The 18820-nt window shown below is 33.2% G+C and overlaps 1 protein-coding gene across 1 annotated transcript in view; it reads left to right on the top strand.

Annotated features, from left to right (window-relative positions):
- Window positions 1–18820, top strand: part of LOC120338059 (reversion-inducing cysteine-rich protein with Kazal motifs-like) — a 30630-nt gene that overhangs the window by 462 nt on the left and 11348 nt on the right. The window contains exons 2-6 of the mRNA XM_078116896.1: window positions 327–403; window positions 14392–14483; window positions 17500–17678; window positions 18246–18410; window positions 18603–18697. Of these exons, the coding sequence (XP_077973022.1) occupies window positions 327–403; window positions 14392–14483; window positions 17500–17678; window positions 18246–18410; window positions 18603–18697 (608 nt within the window). The remainder of the gene's footprint in view (window positions 1–326; window positions 404–14391; window positions 14484–17499; window positions 17679–18245; window positions 18411–18602; window positions 18698–18820) is intronic.

Raw genomic sequence — 18820 nt, 5'->3', positions numbered from 1 at the left:
AATTCCTCCAGTTTTAACGAGAAACCGTTCGGAATGTTTATGGCCATTTCAGATTCATAATTACTTTGATTTCGAAATAAAGAATTTATAATGCGAAATTATGATTTGTGCCAAATTGTTGATGCACACAGACTCCAAAATATAAAAACTGCTGAATCAACGATTTTAATTTTTCATAGAAGGAATACCCTTTGGTGGTCGGTCATAAATTTTCATCATTCTAGACACAACTACTAAATACGATAGTTTACATACATCACTTAAACCTAATGTGCATGTTTTTTCAAATTTTCAATAAAGTGATCCTGTTTTTTTTATGCAAACAGGAATACAGGGAGAATGGATTGGAAGAAAATGTTGTGAATACGCTATAGAAAATGAATGCAGAATGGCGTGCCTGAAGGTAAACTCAATTCCACACAAAAAATTGTAGTACTTTTTCGAAACGATTTGCAATTGAACCGAATTCGTGTCCCCGTTTTTTGCTAAATTTCGAATAATTCAAATATCATATATTTAGCAAAATTTAAAATCACGAATTTAGAATAGACAGTTAATATTATTAAGCAGAACTCTACCCAGAGAAATACTCTATTAATTAACCTAATTGGTTAATTAATAGAATTGTAATTCTAATACTAAGACATATTCTGATAAAACTTTATTCGCTTAAATTTAAATTTTCGGATATATCTAATTTTACCTGTAAGCATTTCGGGTAAAGATCTGCATTGGTAAAATTTTTGAAACGTTGAAACATAATCATTCGGAAATGCCATATATATTTTGATCGTCAAGTAAGACGTTAGTTGTTCCATAATTTATAATTTTATACTTCACACCTTAGCGCAGAGCTTCGGGCTGTTTATTTAAGAGTTAAGCGTGAAAACCATTCAAATCCGCGTCGACATAAAAGCTCTATTAAAGGCGCATTATAAAAATCATTGCTCAATTTTAATATTTTTGCTAAACCTGAATTGGTTTAATGGCGTAGATAAGCTAATGGGCCAATTGGCTAATCTATTGCGCCCGGATGCGGGGAATGGCGTTACACATCTGTGATAGTTCTATTCCAAAGCACGTAGTGTATTAGAATTGATCCTATTTTCTTATATCTCTTTACAAATCAGAATTTTGTTTAATTTGAGAGAATGACTTGTATTTTCAGAAAACGAAATATTACACCGTCCTGTTTTGTCGTATGGCGGCTTTGTGATGTACCTTTTGCCTATTATTTTCGTTGTGTTTTTTGGATATCATATCATGATTTAGTGGGAGACGAACGGATACAAATTCAAAAGCCTCAATTGACACCACGATACGCTTTGGCGGTTCATGTTGAAAGACTTGCGATTCGTGACTACCATGAAACGTGTGCTGGGGCTTAATGAAATTTGTCGAGAACGTATTTATTAGCTCACACCGCCTTTTGTTTCCCGAAGAGGGCATACATCACGAAGTCAAATAGAATTGAAATCATATAGACCGCCCATCACGCTTGTATAAAATACGACAATGCTACATCAAACATGATTTGATAAATGAAATTATGGTCATTGAGTTGCTGTCATCCCATAACCCTAGCTTGATTAGCATTGGGGAAAACAAAAATGGCTAGTTTTCCAGGTGACACAGTCACGTTTCCCATCTTGTCGATAGACGGTTCCATCGGCAACTGAAAACCGTGGATAGAAATAATTTTCATTTCGCAGTAAAATTAAAATCAATAGAAGTTGTTGTCATCGCGCTACGACAAAGAGTTTGGGAGTGAAAGGATGTTTTTTTCTTTCTGGATTATTGATATACAAAATGGCCTCGTCTTGTTGACGCCACATTGAAATGAACCCGATGTATGTTGCTCAGTCTAAATAAATTAGCATTGTAGTTCAGTCGTATAGCAGTTCTAATTGTAGTTCACCCGTTTGGGTAAATATTTTCAAATACTTCCATATGACGATAAATAAGTTTGATGCAGAATATTGGATATGCATCATACAACAAAATTGATAAGTGCAAAATCCACATATTTTTAAAAATTGATTTGAATTTTTATCTTAATGCTAAAAGGCTAATTTAATCTTCAAAAACACATTAGTTTTGCCTTTTGAGTAACGTTGATTCCAATTTTCCATTCATGCCATAATAATGAATATTTGAAATTTTTCGCAATACCCATATCACAGCTGGTATATATTGGTGGTGTGATTATAACACTAAATCTCAGTATTAACGATGTCAAAACTTCGACCATCTGTTGTTTACTTATCACGGTTGAACATTTTAAGATTCACGCCTTACTTGAGATGACAAAAGCTTTCTCACAGATCTTAAAAAGTATTTTGCGCTGAATTGGTCGTCAATATGAGCAACATAATTTTCTATAGTCTTGGGCGTTTCGTATATAAATCGTGTTAAGTATACTAGTGAATTCAACAAGCATTTCGTTGTCAATTTGGTGAAACGTTCAAAGCTATTTGCTGATTTTTCATTTTTGTACCAGAACGAGTCCCCAGTGCGGCTCAAACCCGATCCTAATCGATGAAGTTCAGTCTTCTATCAAACTATGGCGGCGTTTACTGAACGTACACATTTTATTGCTCAAATGAGCGTCTAGTTTTAGGTCAATTCAAAATCCTTTAAATACAATTTATTGATTTCTGGTGGATCAGCGGATGCCCTTGCCCGCCGACTGTGATGCTTGGCAATATGATCATATTTTATGGCCACACTGAAGAGAATTTCCTATTTTTCCACATATGGAATCTTTCTTTCGTCCGGCTCAATTAGATTCGCGGGTCAGTCTAATCACAGTTTAAAGCTTTTTACCCAGAAAAAAACTTTTATCAAATTTTGCTTAATTTCCACCCACACAATACAAATTTAATTCAAAGAAGTTTTTAGAAGATTTTTTAAAGTTGCAATATCATTTTTAGCATTCTCCTATTATTATATCATAGATCAAATTGTCGATTTCGGCAAGTTTAAAAGTATACTTAATCGAATATGGGGTAACGATAAACCAGGGTTAAAGCCCGATTTATCGATAGCCCATGTCCGATCAAGGGGATGTAAAATAGATGTCATTTTCAAAGAACGAATGTTGCCGGACATAGATTAGAATCTAATTGTTTATTCAATCGAATTTCGTTTCTACTAAAACCATTCTGTTTGTTTTTTCAACAGACAAACCAATATGATTGTCGCTGATAAATGTTTAAAAAAAAATTCATTTTTTGTTCATTTGGGTTCAAATTTTAACGTCACCTAGCTATAGATAAAAAGTACGTATACGAATCCAAAGACTTCGGGACTGAAATGCAATTATAATGAGTAAGATGTAAAGATGTTTATGTAGTTTTTCTTGAACTCAAATTGGAGAAAGAAATAGTAATATATCATGTAGCTTATAATGAATTTTTCCAAAAATATGGTGAATAAAACTCATTACTACTGCTAGTAATGGATATAATTTATAAAATAAATACAGTATAACTATATGTTTGTATGTTATTTGTCCTAGTGTGAAAACTCTGTCAAGTACTGTCATTATTTCAATTTGTTTTCTTCCACAAGATTCGAAATTTTTGCAAAGCTTCGTGATTGTGGCGTATGGTATACAATTTATCTGCAAAAGTATCTGTCCCGTGATCTCTTACTAGTTTTGAAAAGCATAAGAGCGACATTACGAACGCATTATCTCAAGAGAGTGGAACGAAAAGCAATGTATACAAAGACCGCGGTGGCGATAACTGTGTTTTCCTAATTTGCGACGAAAAACGAAACAATTCGGATTTCGGGGTGCCTCACTACAGGGTAGCTAGCCATATTTGAACCTATGCTAAAATATGCCTTTATATTGCTTTTTATAAATAGAACAAGCCTGGCCTATTGCAAGGTATGGCTAAATCGATACGAAGAAATAAAGTCGTTTTTGAAATTTTGTTGGTATAGCCAGCGTTCATATCAAAACAATAATCGAGAGTAACCCATATAATATTTCTTTCATTTACTATTCTCAATAACCGAATACGATTTTTATTTATATTAGTTCCACAATTGATCAAATATGATAATGTATCTATTTAATGTGCAGAAATTGACTTTAGCTAAATTTCATTGTTTTCATAACTTTCCGTTAATGATTGTTTCCGTAAACAAATGATAATTTTGTTTACTTTGTTGTTTTGCTAGCGAATCTCGTTATGTATTTTGACTGTTTGTCTCTCAAAATATTAGCGTTTGGATGACTTTTCCAAATGCGTACTCATTTATTTATTTGAAGATATTTCGCTATTCTTTCAAAACTTTTACCTGAGTGCGCCTTTGAAAATAAAAAAATGGGTGTAAAGTATTTTTGTTAAAACTCGATCAATATATTCAAACACGGTATAATAATTGAATAAGTAAATACAATTTCTTTATACTCGTTGTTGAACCCGCTTAAACGTTTTAGTTGCCACAACGAGTTTGTGAAAGTTTTGTTTTTATTAATATTTTGCCCCCAGACTTTGTTTATATGTATGTAAAAGTAAATAAACGATACAGACACAACACTTAGCTTGTATTACGTCATCTGCCATGAACTACAGAAAACTTCCTTCTGCTGATTTGTCAGGCAGTACCCAGCCCAATTTGAACTACAACAGGAGATTGAAATGCACGAGTCTCACTGAGAGTGTTCAAGTTTGAGCGTTTTTGTTGGGATGGTTAATTCACTAAGATGACTTCTACCAATGGGTTGGTTTCAATTCCAGTAGTCTGTGCACTACATCGTTTACATTGTTATATTCAATCTTACACCATTGGTAAATGTCACCATTTCCGCAGTTCATTTGATCTCATCTGCCGATGGGAATGTGAGTCACGCAGGCATAACGCAAGGTAACCCCACCGACGCGAACCTTTTAAAAATCAAGTAGCGTGCCCGCGGATTTCTTAATCCCAATAAACAATATAGCATAGATTAGATAATGTACTAAGCCCGAAAGCAAACATTTTCTGGCGCTTGCAGCAATTCTGAAACAGAGGGATTTCAGAATGCATTTATGTTTTTATAAACTAATTTCAAAGATTCATTCAAGTTATAATTCGTATTAGTTATATATATACATGTACAGCAGCCATGCAGTTTAGTTAAATTTGCTCTTTTTTAAGCAAAGTAGTCGTATTTTTTTATGGGTGAACTTGAAGATTTGATTGAATTGTTGCTACGGTCAACTCGTGTTACCTTTTCAAACTTTATCTCCGCTATGTTGATGCCTCCTGTATTCTCATGTTTCTTCTGTTTAAGCGGGCAATGGAGGATAACTTCATGCGTAATTCTACTCCTAGAATTAAGATGGCGTAAACTACTCGACTTGTAGTCTCTGAAGAAAACGTGGCTATATCGCTATGTAAGATATATCTCAATGTAAGCTGTGTCTTACATCGCTATGCATTGTTACTTATATAAGTAACGTTGGTTCAGTCTAAATTTTTCCCGATTTCCTACTTTACATATCATAATAATAACTGCTGATTTTTAAACTCCCAAATACATTACGGTTTGTGAAGATTATCCAAAACCCTATTTTTTCAAAAAACCAAAATCTCGTTTGCAAATCATTCAATAAAATTAATTTAACAAGATTGAGGATAATGTTCATTTGCGGTATATCACCGTAGCCTTAAATATACGAAAGAATTTTTTTCTATTATCAATCGCTTCATTGTAATACTACGGTTTATAGATATTGTGATAAGCAATAAATACAGAAATCGGACTACAAGTGTATCCACATAAATATAACCGTGATTTAATATACTCTAACTATAGGGAACTTGATTAAAAAGGCTTGCGGTAGAGAAATTCGAAGTTATGATGTTGAGATGATGATTACCAAAAAAAACCTTCAGTATGATGAATAAATAATATAATACTACAAAGTTGAACTCTAAATGTCTGTGTTTTACAATATGGTCAAAACTACTATCGCTTAATTTTGGAGTTGCAATTTGACGTAATTTAATAATGATCTGATTTATTACATAATAAATTCAATGAAAATATACACGATGTTTTGTTTATATATTTTTCTCCCACGCTGATTTCTAAATTGTTCATGAGACATCATGATTACGCAGATTTCATATTTTCCAAATCAAAAAAAGAAAAAAACTTTCCTTTGACTTTTTTTCAACCCAAACTTGATATATATTGAACCTATCATAATACAAATGTTTTATCCATAATTCAAACTTGATCGGATTCATCCATAGATGAAGGCGAAAGATGTATTTTCATTGTTTGCATAGATATTTAAGATGAGAATCAGGCTACAGATTTGTTTGTGCAGCTACCAATTGCTCACGCTTATCCAGATTCTCTTTGATCGTGGGGATATAGAGTTTAGCTTTTTATTATTTTAGTTTGACATAGAAAAATTATGCGGCTTTTTGAACAAGACTGAAGGTTTAGAAAAAATGCTTCCGTTAAACCAAATGATAAAACTTAACGGGAGCAATCGAAACTTGTTTTTAAATAAGTGGTGGGTATAGCATTCTTTGAAAAGTTTTGTATGTATGTGAAAATATGATAATCAAGCTTGTAATTAGCTATTCCAATACCATAAAAAAAATAAAAAAATATTCACTAGTACCAGATCGGTTTCCCGAGATGGTAAATTCTGTTTAAGTCACTACTTTCTGTGTTGATTCTTGCATGATAGAAATAAATTATCTGAATCTACTATAAAGAAATTTACAAATAGCAATTGAAGTTTCATGTAGTCTATCTTGCTTGGAAAGCTTTGTGAATGTTTATCGAGTGCTTTACAATGTTCTCCATACAATTAAAAGTGTGGGGTCACCGGGTCAAATAAAAAACTGGAATTTGTCCGATACTGCTTAGCGAACTCAATTTCGCAGCCATCAGTTGATGGGCATAGGTTCAAAAAATGAACTGATTTACGAAGGCTAGGATCTATAATTTAAAAAAATTAAGCAATAATAGTAAATCGTTTCGTCTAACGTTTCGATATAGGTGAACTTTCAAGTACGTAGAAGCGCGAGCATCTAAAACTTAATTAAACTTTATTTCAGTGAACTATAACCTTTACTCCAAAATATTTTTAATCAAACAGCAACTTTGAGTATCTCATCTGATAAACTCGATCGATTTATCTTTGTTTCATGCAAAGCAAAACATGAATGTTGCCTGAATCAGTGACCAAGAAAAATGCAGAAGGCAGCTGCAGTAATAATGCACTTGTTTTGTTTGACGTATTTCCCTCGATTTTGAAGACAAATAGAAGCAAAGCAAAACATGAATGTTGCCTGAATCAGTGACCAAGAAAAATGCAGAAGGCAGCTGCAGTAATAATGCACTTGTTTTGTTTGACGTATTTCCCTCGATTTTGAAGACAAATAGAAACTTGAATTCGACACCATTTTCCAAGAGAACCGGAATTCAGTTGTTTAGAACTAAAGATTTAAAGTAGTCACCGAACTTCGCTAAACAAAGACCGCAATATGCTAAAAATGCACAAAGTTGACCCAGTTGACATTTAACTATGCAATGTCAAGTTTGACTTTTAATAAAAATTGTAATTACTCTGCTCTAAATTCCTACACGCAAAAATTCAAACTTGTTAAAAGCAAAAACAATGCTGTCTCGATCAACGAGGTTTTTGAAACATTCAAATGTTATTCAGTCAGCCTAATCTACTTTACTTTACTACATTCTGAATGAAGAGGTGGGCATGGTTTATTTTCTAAAATACCATCCACTATACTATCTTTTATTATGGTTTCGGGGTTTGTTTTGGTTTAGTATTTGAAACCTTGATATTTCAATTTAAAATATTTACTGTTTTAATCCAAATCACACCTTTTCCATGTCAAAAAACATCAGGATTTGTGATTTTTAGTCGAATCAACCGTTTTTTTTATTTGTATTAGGATTAGTGCCCTATTGAAAGCGTATCTGACAACATTTTCCGGCGTGTTATATATTTGCTATTGGATTTAGTCTTTGGAAATGCTGTGAGGCACGAAATCCCGAATATGTTGTTGACCCTAGAGAGGGAATTTATGTGCGTTTAAAAGTACGTTTTATAATTTATTTCCTGCAACATCACCATAAATTGCATTTTTTTTCTATTCGGAACCAGCAATTTCTATTGTATGTACTGAACGTAGCGACATTCATGTTGTAGATCAGAATGATGCTTTAAATTTATAGTCAAAATTGGACATTCGTAAAATGACACCCCGAAGGTCAAGACGACCTTACAAAGTTGAGATACTTGGCGACCGGAAATGGTCTGCCCTAAACTTTACGATCGTATTTCGTACACGTCCTTTTCAGTCATTTAGAAAAGTTTGTTATCCGTGTTTGGTTGCAAATACATCCCGGTATTTTAAACCTGAATTAGGAAAATTAATAGTTGTTAAAAATTGTTAAATATCTTTATACAATAGGGGGTCAAACTTCGTCACCTAACATCATTCAATTAATATGGTTATCACATATTTCGAGCATTAAAAAAATATTAATTAACAATAAGATGTATTCCCACTTGGTAAAGCGCGCTCGATAAAGTTTAGTATTCTGGTTGGCTAAGAATATTGATGTTGCTAGTTGGGACATCTCAGTCATGTAAAATGTGAGAATGTGGACTGTTTATATATTATCAAAGATCCTAAATTGGTCCATGGTTTTAGATTCCAAGTCTAGCTTACTTTTTATCACTGCAATCTGAATTCAAATTATGTACAAAAATTTGAATTTCTAAAGTTAAGTGGAAAATTATCAGCCTAATTGCTCGAATAAATAGATAAACTTCTCATTAATATCCAGTTAACACCTTGCCTCGATGTGCTGAGAAATCAATTTGTTTGTCGTCTGATCAAAAACCCATTACAGCAGACGTTATAATAACCCATATTAGGAATGTCTACGTAAATCAGGAATTCATAAAGATAGATAAAATCAATTTATTTTACCATTAATTCAAATAGTATTCCATGTGAAGAATGATTTTTAATTGATAGGAAATGTCTCATAATCTTGTCAGCTAACTCCTGTACAACTTTTATCTCCAAGTCTAAACGAAGGATACCATTCTCTGTTTAATGTTTGGCCAAGATGTGCTTTTCGTATTTAGTATATGTTTATATACGACCCGCGTATGGCCGTTTAATTATAAAATATTCATTTTAAATATTCATTGTAAATCCAATCTTAGTTGTTGATTGAAGAATAATGTCTGACGCGTTCTTCATTATACTGACAACTTTATTATCAATTTCTTGTATATTGATGTGGGATAGTTGGTCGAGTTTGTAAGACAGATGGATTGTGATTGCAAACCGACTCATTTACTCCCCGCGTTTGATTGGATTGTAACAGATTCAAGGAATGTCGAATATACGCAAAGCCTAAACCCGATATACATATGCAGCTGACGAAAGACGAGGGTGCGAAAAAGCGCATTATTTTTATTGCAAGCCCTTGGGATTCGAGACTGAATGGCTGCTTCTCTTCCACGAGGTAGTTATTCCCACTCACTATTTTCTAGATAAAACGTACAAGGCTTTACGTTGTTAATTGAAACACAGAGCACCGGGATTTTGATTCTTCTAAATACATCTTGCACTATTGGAGCTTATCAAATTGTAAGCTGTCTCGATAAATTAAATCGTTTCAAATATTAATGTTAGTACCAATCTTGATTTTTGTTAATTTATCGTTGTATAAACGAACAATTTTAACGTTTTTTTTATGTTTTGGTGGATTCCGATTCAACTTAGACACTGAGTTCGAAGTGGAGTCGGATTTCTGTACTACGGAGTATTTAGATTACAAACAATAGGGTCGAAAGCCCCAGTATTCTATCCCTATGTCAGGCTAAGTATTCGACCTGGTATTGGGTTGCACTGACTTTGCAAACCCCGAAAACATTGTTGTTTTTTTGCTTTTCAGCAGATAGAATCGCGCTCTTGACCTCATGAGTGGTATCAATTAATTATCTCTGTGCTTTATCGCTACCCTGCCAATTTATTTACGTCACATGTGACAAAAATTTAGAAGATACATGTCAAGCACAGGGGTTTTGAGCATAGTAAGCGCATTTAAACTTAAATTCAATGAAATAAATTGTTCGACTGAAACAATGATCGACTTTTGAGATAGACTATGACTACTACTAAGCTACCGACACTTTGTGCAAATTCAACCAAACATGACAGTCACTATCTTTTAACACAAATTGTAAATGGTAAGTCCTTTCCGCACTTTTTACTTCAACATTTAATCTTCATGCTTAACTTGGTATATTGTTTGACATCCACTGACAGCCCCTATGTTTGTACAACACAAAATGACAGTTGATGACCACCCACCCACCCATTCACTGATAACCATCTTTCATCTTTTTGACAGAATGCATTACTTTTAAGTATTTCCCATACTATTCAGCAGTTTACATTTCCTACTAATTTCACATCAGTGATCACCATTATTTCCCCGTTTTCTGCCAAAAGGAATTTAGAATCACAACCAGCGGCTGGGTCATAGCGTTATGCACAAAAACAGTCCCGTCATCATGATTCTGATTACTTGTCCGTATTCCTCAAAAAAAGAGATCACGTGAGAAGTGATTGTTTCCCTTTCTTCGATCGCAGCGAGATTCATGTAACACCCGGTCGGTTAAACCTTCATCCAAACGGCGTTCAATCATTAGAACCGTTACATGGCTAGCTATTTTTATATCAGATCTTGGTGAGACCAGGCGAAGAGCCATCGGTCACCATATCATTAAGATATTCCTTTGAATACCATTATGTTTTCTGAGTAAATCGAATTCATAAATTTGATTTAATTTCAAATTGATGATCTCAACAAACATAATAATGGCCAATATTGTATATCCGTGAGTTTATATCTTAGAAACCAGACGAGTTTAAAACACCGTTGAATTCAATATTTCTTTAACAGTGTTTCGTCAAATTTCTACTTGACAGAACAAGTTTGTTGTTATTTGTGTATCAAATTGCATAACTTCGATTTTGTCTTTCCGAAAAGTGATTTTGTTTTCATTTTAGTGGTCTATAATGCTAAACATATATCACCAAATTTGTGGTTAGGACCCAGTTTTTTGGATTTCTATTTTTAAACATAATAAAATAAAGCCTAAAACTAAAACTTGCTTCGTTATATTGCTCATGTATGCTGAGTGGAACGAATAACAGACAAAAATGAAGAATTAAAATAGTTCAGTTCTAGACATGCCTATTTTGCCTTCACAAATTATTGACGGTATGCTGAATTTTTTCTGCCATAAATCACTATTGGCCTTGAATCCGACTTTGCCACAAGACCGAAACCGCATAGCTTACTTGGTGTAAATGATCCTTGATGTTTTCAGCTTTTCAGGGGAAAATTTTGACAATTTGTTTGTGTAGTGTTTTCTAAATTTGCAAATGCTTTTAAGGTTTATTGTTCTAAAAATAACTCAAGGAAAATTAGCCGTAGAAAGTGATTTGTATTTGTACTATTAAAAAAGATGTATAATTTACCCAAAGAGATATGAATATACAGAAATTCAGATTAACACATTAATCTTAGACATTTGCATATATATATATAAGTTATTGTTTCTGTTTGGATTTCTGGAGAATTGATTCTCAAAAATCAAACTACTATATTTATATTCCAGTTTGTTTGATTTACCTTAAATTCATGTTAATTTTATATATTTTCTTCTCATGCATCGCTTAGCAGACATGGCTCATAATAATATGCACCCCAGTTTGAAAACTATTTACAGGCAAGTATGGGTCATAATTGATCAAAGAATATTTTTGTGTCTAGTGTGGTGTAAGACAGACCGTCAATTATGAAGTTAAAAATTTGCCATTTTATCGATTTTGTCCATAAGCTAATTCTGTTTATGTAATGCTGTTGGAAGACTCTCTAAATCCTCAAATTAGATTCAGGGACTTAGTTTTTCCAAGTCACCATTATTTGGTCATAATTATATTTATAGGTAAATGTGGTTGTTTTCTTTTCCGTGGGATAAAGTTTATTTTTGCTATTTAGGCTAGTTATGAATGACGTCATTATGACGTCAGTATATTGGGAAAGTAAGATGATGTTTACCTGTGCCATGTGGTCTAATTATTCTATTTCTGATTTAATTATATTTTGTTTGATTGTATTTATTTCAACAAAGCAAAAATTTAGATTTTTTGAGTTTAAATGCTGGGTTTCTTCGGTACCTTTTAGTCCGTTTAAATAAATTTTTGGCCAGCTAATTTTTTTTTATCATATCTAAAATGGTGTTTATCAAATCGATACAAAATTATGCCTGTAATTCGCGTTTGCGCTAATTACTTTGTCATCCATACCAAAAGTAACGACAATTGTGATTATCAACGACTCGAAACAATGTCTGGTACAAAAAAGCAACCGCAAGTATTTTGAATCGATCATAAACGGCCGAATATAAAGATAGAAAATATTTCAACGACCCATAACATTTTTCAAATGTCGTAGTATCGAGTTAGATATTCCCATGATATTCATTGACAATTTCCCACAAGTTTAACCCAAAACGGAAGTAAGCATTATTTTAACAAAGAATATTTGAGCAGAATACGGAATTCAGTTATCGTTTTACCGTAAATGTTATTATTTTAATTGATAAGCCGTTAATAAAACCGAAATAACGAAAGCTCAGAACAGATATGTGCAGCGTGTTATTCATTAGAACAACGTCTTTTAGTAACTAGGAATTTACTTTACCGGATCCGGTATGAATGATTTTAATTATGACACCACGCGTCCATATAGATCAAAGGCCCCGTCACGCGCCCATTAAAGTTGAATATAGTTGAAGCCTCTCGGCTAAACCGTATTTAGAAACCCTTTGAAGGTACCATAGCAAATTCTAAAGACATCAATGCAATTAACTAATAGATGGCCATCATCCATAAACACCCAGGGGGAGAGGCTTTGTTCCATCATTAGAATGTTTCGAAAATAAGTCTAATCCACGCGGCGTCATAACTCCGCTACGGATTGCTTGGCTTTCTGCCTGATTTTTTCGTATTTTTTTTGCTTTTCCTATGCATGGGTGAAGTTTACCTCAACCTCAAGTTATGAATTCACACTTGCGCTTATAGCAAACAGGAACTCAATGCTGTAATGACAATTTGATATTGATTGGTATTTTGCTTAGGGAGTAAATCGATTATTTTTACACCACAACAACTCATACCAGAACAGCAACAACGTTTTAGAAACATGATCTGTGGGTCCACTTTGTGTTCAATGAACTGTCGAATTCAACACTTAACGATTTCAAATATATGTTAAAATTCATTTTATTGATAAAAATACTAACCGCTAACCATTTTCATAGTGTATTATGGTCTTAGTTATAACGTCTTTATTCGTCATGTTGGTTACGTAAAATTACTAGTACAGTCATAAGCTCAAAATCTTTTATTATTTAATGGTGGTTGTCTTGGCTTAATCGAGCTTACATAAGACGCTGTTGGGCACACAAATCTGGATTATTTATAATCTCGACAAATCGCCTTCGAGTAGTTGTCACAAAAACAGGATTCATTTGTCACTGTACGACTGGCGTCTCGCGTACATTGAAGATTAGCTTTTCAAACAATTATAAAATCTTGCCGTTATGTTGCTTCCAAGAAGCAATTTATTGGTTGTATTTTTGAGCGGAATAAACTGGATTTTCTATGCTAATTGGAAAATTTCTGAGCCCACACAAGTGGTGTTTAATATTTTAAATCATCTGCAAATAAAAAGAGAACATACAATGTAAAAAATATTTTCGTTTGTTTCAACTTTTAAGCGCAAACTTGAATATATCTGATGTGTACCTGTTGATAGTTTCAAGTCAGGACTGGTTTTGTACTTACTAGTGAAAACTCCGTTGCAAATCTTATCCATGCTTCTAAATGTGCAATACCGAATAAACGCATTGAGTTAGTTTTACTAATATTTACATTTTGGCTACTAATTTGTAGAAATTTTTTCTATCCTGGTAACTTTCGTAGAATTATCATATCTGCTACTTTTTACATTTAACACATATTGTAGAAGTTATTTGTTATGATTTATTCAATGTTTACTCAAGGAGAAAAACGGAATTGTATTCTTCGCTTTGATGCATTCGCGTCCTTGCAGCTGCTGGTTATCAACCAATCCACTTGGCTTCCGCTTACGAGTGTCGATGTCATTAATTAAGCTGGACAAAAGCCAAGTGTTCAATTATCCTTTACTCTATTTTTAACTTGGAATAGGGCCAGTAGTACTTCATTGCATTATACAAAGCTTCTGCTTTATCTCCTATTGAAACATCTGATTTTTAATTGCAGAGCAAAACAAAAGAAAACTTGAATTTGAACTGCAGACAAGACGTCGAAACTGAGTTATATGGATGCATATTTCGCCATCAAAGAAAGAAAAAGTAATTATAGGATTATAAAATTATACCTCTAACATTTAAAGGCGTATTTGTACTTCTAATTTAAAGTGATCAATCACATCGAATATTACGAATTTTTAGTTTCACTCAAGCCTAACCGTCAGGGTTTTGCAAATTCGGTGGACTATACTAACCCGGATAGATTCCCGTCCCGTCAATTATAGCATCACCCTCTGACTGAGTTGCTATACTTGTATAGAACATTGGATGTTAAACTTCATAAAAATACATTCGCCACGAGTTTCGTTTTTCGCAGTTGAACTATACTGAAAACAAATATTTAGCTCTAAGCGGTATGGGATCAAAATATGAAATTAAGATTGCATTTTGGCTATCTGGTAATTCATGCATTGAGGTATACTCTCACAACACATACAAATATTTTCCAATTGAGTTTTGCTTATTTGTAATACATATCCAAATTTTATCATCCACCTACTTGGAACCACGGCTCGTTGAGTACGGTTTAAAATTTTTTATTTTTACTTAAAACTTTATTTTACCAAAATGTTTTTGGTTTCCTTGCATTATGTGGTAAAATATGACCCACAAAAAGGTCATATTTAACTTTTATAATAAATTAGCACCTCATCACCCTTCTCTAGAAACGCCCAACGTGAGTCATGTGACATATAAGGATCAATGATGTCATTTACTTGACAGTTTGAGTTCGAAAAAATCCGATTAGTAAATTTTAACAATACATTTCAAGTATCTAGCAGGTCACTCAAAAAACAAATTTAAAAATATTAATGTGAAATATAAAAGATACCCCGACGTTTATAGTAACACAATCGATAAAGTTGGTGAAATTTATCAAAAAGCCTTTTCGAGACTATTTTTCAAAGAAAAACGTGTAAGCTGATTTTGTGTAGAAATGTGCGGGTCCAAATTGTAGTCGTTTTTGTCAGCGTAATCCCGACTCATATTTTCTGTGTGACAGAACTTTTGTCAACAATTCAACAATGAACTTCATGAAAATTTTAGTCGGTTTCAAGACCCTTCGAAAGTAGTGCTATGTTACACATGAAAATATTTTTTAATATTATAGTTTTTAATTATTAGGTGTGATCAAGTTAGCAATGTAAATTAGGGTCGCTTCAGCTAATTCTCTGCATGCAGAGTCCAAAACAAATTCGTAAATTTACAAAATAGATGGTTGGACATATTGACATTACGAATGATACAATTGAACACTAAAAAAATCTTCAAAAAATCATTTTTTCGAAACATTCAACGCTATATTTGATTCAGTTGTCTGTTGTAATGGCATCGTACGTCCTGTTCTCATATTTGTAACATTATATCTCCCAAAACAAGTACAATATACCTTGACGAATCATGCGAAAAAGCGAAAAACAGGCCTAGTAAACATAATGTATCATTCAGCAAATATTTTGCCATCAACCTTTGCACAAAGCACTTAGGATTAGATGGATTAGATTTCTATTGGCAATTTAAATAATTATTGTTTGAACTACTGGATTCAACCGTGATTGATTTTTTGTAAATTATGTAATTGCTGTTCGTTATAGGTCACAGAATCCTAGCCCGGTATTTATCGTTGTATGAAAGTGTATTTTAGGTTAGCAAATGTTGCTAGCGTTATTGCTTTTTAAAGTTTTTACTTATTATTTGGAATATAGCAAATATATACTATAAATGTGATCTTTTTGGACTCAATTGAATGTCAGAAATTTGCATCCATCTCAAGGAAAATCTAGACCCGACCCCAAAATAAACTTCATAATTCAAGTTACAACTTATAAATTATTTTTGAAGCTATGCGATAGGTGATAATCAAGAAAAAATTTATAAATTAAATAGCGTGTGTAATCTTCTATACAAATTTTATTCGAAATTATTTCTGAACAATTTATAATCGTTCATATCTCTCCCGCGATGTTATAGGTAGATCTTCAAAATAATTTTGTCCAACATACCAAGTTCTTACACAACTTATGTTTTTCAAAGTAACAATTTACGTTTGGTTAATATGATGTATACAAAAAAAAAGGAAAGTTGCTGGTAGCGTTGGAGAAAAGCTTAGTCCGATAGGCGCCAAACGTAATAACTATTGCGTTCCAATCTTCACATTGATAACAAAATATGGCAAGAAAGAATGAATCAGAGTATAGTATATGGGGATTTTGTCATAAACAAAACACAAAATATCTTATCGCAATACAAAACAACAAAATATCCCAAACTGTGCAAATAGAAACATGGGTGATTAATATTTACGGATGTCAAAATTTTGAGATTGTCTGAAATGAATAAACCGGTTACTTGCGGTAACTGGTATAATATAATGCGATAAGTATATCCAAGTTGTGTTTTTTGTAATTGTGAAAACGATCACAAATCTAATGTCAACGTTATTTACACAATTTGTTATCAAATTGTCGTATATTTTGTTAGACATGCATTTCGAACACAAACTTGAAATACTGCAGTAAACATTTTTATCTGAAACTTTTCAATTAAAGGCAAATGACGTCATAAGGCGCATGTCATCAGTTAAAACCATTGTTACGTCATAAATGTAGGTCAGTTATGAATGGTTACACAAACAGGGCTTAGATTTCTATGACACATTTCCTTACCCGAAACTTATTCTTTGAACTTCTGTACATGCGACGAATGTTATGATATCTAACAGACTGATGTTATAAATAGTGTCAAATAATTATAATTATATATTAATTTTTGTATTGTTCATATTGTGCCCAAGATAATACCAGATATGGCTAATCTATGTCCACTTGAATTTCTGTATCTTAGTTTGAAAGAAGAATGAATATACGATCACATTCTCCACTTGAATGGCCTCCTCCGTTAGGGGAGAGAAGGTTGGACTGCGAATAACAGTGGTGATGAATTTTGGGCAGCTGAACTTCATTCAAAAATCGCCTTTTAAGTTTGAATAACTGACTATTTGGTGACTTAGTAAGAAATGTCATCGTAATAATATCCAAATATGATTTACCGCATTCAGATGTTGTGGAAAATCTTCCAATATGACGACTTCTTGTCAGCATGTTTGCGTAATGTCATTTCGATCAGAATTTGGTCCATCTGCAGAAAATATGAGAGATATGGAAAATCATTGTCCTGCCGATGTATTACAATGCACAAAGAATTTCTCCATTGCAATCAGGAAGTCAACAGCAAGCGGTAATAATCTATTGCTGTAATATAAAGTTAAATTTACGAATGGGCTGGAATTAAGTAGAAATACTATAGTTGAGTGTGTGAGTGTCCGAATTACAATGAATATGGTAGATATATTTGCAATTGGGTACTCTCGTAATGTGTGTACCAGGTTATGGTTGGGCCATAATTTTATTTCGATTTTCCTTATTTTAGTTCTATTACGAGTTCGGGGATTATCTGTGTTAGCCAAGTGAATATCCCCCCTTGCCCATAGGTTTCAGTCTATACAACTTGATGCAAGATAGGCGAACAAAATTAGTTACCTTTATGTTGGTACATACACTTCTGGAGCGCCAAAAAAGTTGCTAGTGTGTTTTAGCCTCTATTTTCTTATCATTTATCAACCTTTGTCAAAATGGACATGGCCTTGCCAAACTCTAAACTTTATGTTTCTTCCAAATCCAGAAATTGTTTAGTTAGAGTAGTAGCTTCTAGTCAGTCTTGTTCAAGAAAAATATACAAAATACAAAGTATACGCACGTGAGTAATTCGAATATTTTTTAAAACATTTTCCCAATTTTTTTCCAGGAGTGGTCTGCTGCGATAAATCAAATTCAGAGAAATGTCGAAGCGATTGTCGTCGTATCATGCGTTCATACATGACGGAACAAGAAAAAGTAGATGAACTCGTAGAATCATGTGGCAGTTTAATACCACGAGAACCTATGTGGAAATGCTTTATATCTAATAACGGTAGGTCTGCATATTATTTATTTATTCAAGTTATGATCTACTGAATTCTGTTGTGAAATTTGTTTAAATCTGGGAAGAATATATAAATTTTCAAACTGTGGCATGTATGACTTTACAAATTAATTAGGTTATCTTTTGTGATTGCGCAAAATACGACCTGAAATATTGATTGAATATTTATTGTAATTGTAGGTGAAACGGCAAGACCAGCACCACCTCGAGTAGGACCGGATTTACAATGCTGTTCAAAAGCAATTTCTTCGAACTGTCGGCAACTCTGTAAAAAGGTCAGTATTCTAAAACATTGTTATATAAATTTGAAAGCGTCCGACAACTTAGTGTTTGGTGAAGCTTGCTAAGCTAATTTTAACCCGAGTCTGAAGTTTGAAGAGCCAAGTTGCATACCCATC

Source organism: Styela clava, chromosome 10, assembly GCF_964204865.1.
Source record: "Styela clava chromosome 10, kaStyClav1.hap1.2, whole genome shotgun sequence".
Taxonomy (NCBI): Eukaryota; Metazoa; Chordata; class Ascidiacea; order Stolidobranchia; family Styelidae; genus Styela; species Styela clava.
The sequence above is the reverse complement of the archived record's forward strand: the minus strand, read 5'-3'. Positions and strand labels throughout refer to the sequence as shown.